This window comes from Protomyctophum parallelum, assembly GCF_964188405.1.
Source record: "Protomyctophum parallelum genome assembly, chromosome: 12".
Lineage (NCBI taxonomy): Eukaryota > Metazoa > Chordata > Actinopteri > Myctophiformes > Myctophidae > Protomyctophum > Protomyctophum parallelum.
The window spans coordinates 12530399-12532898 of NC_139712.1; the positions used below are offsets into that span (position 1 = coordinate 12530399).

Here is a 2500-nt window from a genome sequence, read left to right on the forward strand (position 1 = left end):
TAGTCGACTAAAATCCTATGATATTTAGTCGACTAAAATCCTATGATATTTAGTCGACTAAAATCCTATGATATTTAGTCGACCAAAATCCTATGATATTTAGTCGACTAAAATCCTATGATTTCTATTTTAGTTTTAGTCATAGTCTCTTTTAGTCACATTTTTAGTCACCTGGAATGTTCTAGTGTATTTTCAGCATTCAACCCAGCATACAACTGGATCTCTTGTCCACTAGTCCCTTCCTAAACATTTTAGTCTAGTTTTTATTTGTTGACGAAATTGTCAGTATATTTAGTCTTAGTTTTAGTCATCATAGATTAGTTTTTATTTAGTTTTAGTCAGTGAAAAAAGGTAGTCGACGAACATTTTTCGTCTTAGTTTTAGCCGACGAAAACAACACTGGTACTGTGCGCGTGCGTGTGTGTATATATATATGGTCATGAGGTGTGGGTCATCATGACCCAAAGAATAAGGTCGTGAATACAAGTGGCCGAAATGCGTTTTCTCCGACGGGTGGCTGCCTGGGGTCTCCCTCAGAGACAGGGTGGCTGCCTGGGGTCTCCCTCAGAGACAGGGTGGCTGCCTGGGGTCTCCCTCAGAGACAGGGTGGCTGCCTGGCGTCTCCCTCAGAGACAGGGTGGCTGCCTGGCGTCTCCCTCAGAGACAGGGTGGCTGCCTGGCGTCTCCCTCAGAGACAGGGTGGCTGCCTGGCGTCTCCCTCAGAGACAGGGTGGCTGCCTGGCGTCTCCCTCAGAGACAGGGTGGCTGCCTGGCGTCTCCCTCAGAGACAGACAGGGTGGCTGCCTGGCGTCTCCCTCAGAGACAGGGTGGCTGCCTGGCGTCTCCCTCAGAGACAGGGTGGCTGCCTGGCGTCTCCCTCAGAGACAGGGTGGCTGCCTGGGGTCTCCCTCAGAGACAGGGTGGCTGCCTGGCGTCTCCCTCAGAGACAGGGTGGCTGCCTGGCGTCTCCCTCAGAGACAGACGGGTGGCTGCCTGGGGTCTCCCTCAGAGACAGGGTGGCTGCCTTGGGTCTCCCTCAGAGACAGGGTGGCTGCCTGGGGTCTCCCTCAGAGACAGGGTGGCTGCCTGGCGTCTCCCTCAGAGACAGGGTGGCTGCCTGGCGTCTCCCTCAGAGACAGGGTGGCTGCCTGGGGTCTCCCTCAGAGACAGGGTGGCTGCCTGGCGTCTCCCTCAGAGACAGGGTGGCTGCCTGGGGTCTCCCTCAGAGACAGGGTGGCTGCCTGGCGTCTCCCTCAGAGACAGACGGGTGGCTGCCTGGCGTCTCCCTCAGAGACAGGGTGGCTGCCTGGTGTCTCCCTCAGAGACAGGGTGGCTGCCTGGCGTCTCCCTCAGAGACAGGGTGGCTGCCTGGGGTCTCCCTCAGAGACAGGGTGGCTGCCTGGGGTCTCCCTCAGAGACAGGGTGGCTGCCTGGCGTCTCCCTCAGAGACAGGGTGGCTGCCTGGTGTCTCCCTCAGAGACAGGGTGGCTGCCTGGCGTCTCCCTCAGAGACAGGGTGGCTGCCTGGGGTCTCCCTCAGAGACAGGGTGGCTGCCTGGGGTCTCCCTCAGAGACAGGGTGGCTGCCTGGCGTCTCCCTCAGAGACAGGGTGGCTGCCTGGGGTCTCCCTCAGAGACAGGGTGGCTGCCTGGCGTCTCCCTCAGAGACAGGGTGGGAAAGTTCAGTCACGCGAGAGAGAGACTCGGAGTAGAACCGCTGCTCCTTCGCCTTGGAAAGGAGACAGCTGAGGTTTGTTCGGGTCAAACACAATGTTTTGTGCCGATCAAATAATTTGAAAGAAGTGAATCAAAGGCAGGAGACAACACTATTTGTTTGTTTTTCTTCTTACTAATTATTTGATCGGCCCAAAACATTGTGTTCATTGTCATGATGATTTGTCACGATCCGAGTTGGCTTTGTCCGCGGCGTAACCGCCTTTAAATAAATACTTTAAGAAAAGCCTATGGAGAAAATGAACGGAGAATCATTTCCTGGGCCACTCGTCGTTCTGAAAGGACAACGAGTGGCCCAGGAAATGAATCCCAATGCATTTTTCCCATAGGCATTTCTTATTTAATTTATTTAAAGACCTTTTAAGCGTTGTACGAAGCCAACTCTTGTCGTGACAAATCCTGACAACACACACAATATTTTGGACCAAACAAAGAATTACAAAGAAGAAAAACAACAAAAAAAAGTGTTGTAACCTGCCGTTTTTTTCTACTTTCTAATTCTTTGTTTGGCCCGAAAAAAACTTGTGTGTTGTCATGATTTGTCACGACAAGAGTTGGCTTCGTACGACGCTTAAAAGGTCTTTAAATAAATTAAATAAAAACTGCCTATGGGGAAATGCATTGGGTTTTTATTTCCTGGGCCACTCGTCGTTCTGAAAGGGGGAGGGACTGCGACGCTATAGTGTCTCCTTGTTCCTCATCTTTAGTGTCTCCTTGTCTCCTTGTGTCCTTGACTCCTTGTCTCCTTGTGTCCTCAGAGCTTCTTGA

General features: G+C 52.0%; 1 protein-coding gene across 1 annotated transcript in view; it reads left to right on the forward strand.

Annotated features, from left to right (window-relative positions):
* phex (phosphate regulating endopeptidase homolog, X-linked) overlaps positions 1–2500 on the forward strand; it is a 37118-nt gene that overhangs the window by 4595 nt on the left and 30023 nt on the right. The window contains exon 5 of the mRNA XM_083778575.1: positions 2491–2500. This exon is cut by the window's right edge and continues 74 nt beyond it. Within this exon, the coding sequence (XP_083634701.1) occupies positions 2491–2500 (10 nt within the window). The remainder of the gene's footprint in view (positions 1–2490) is intronic.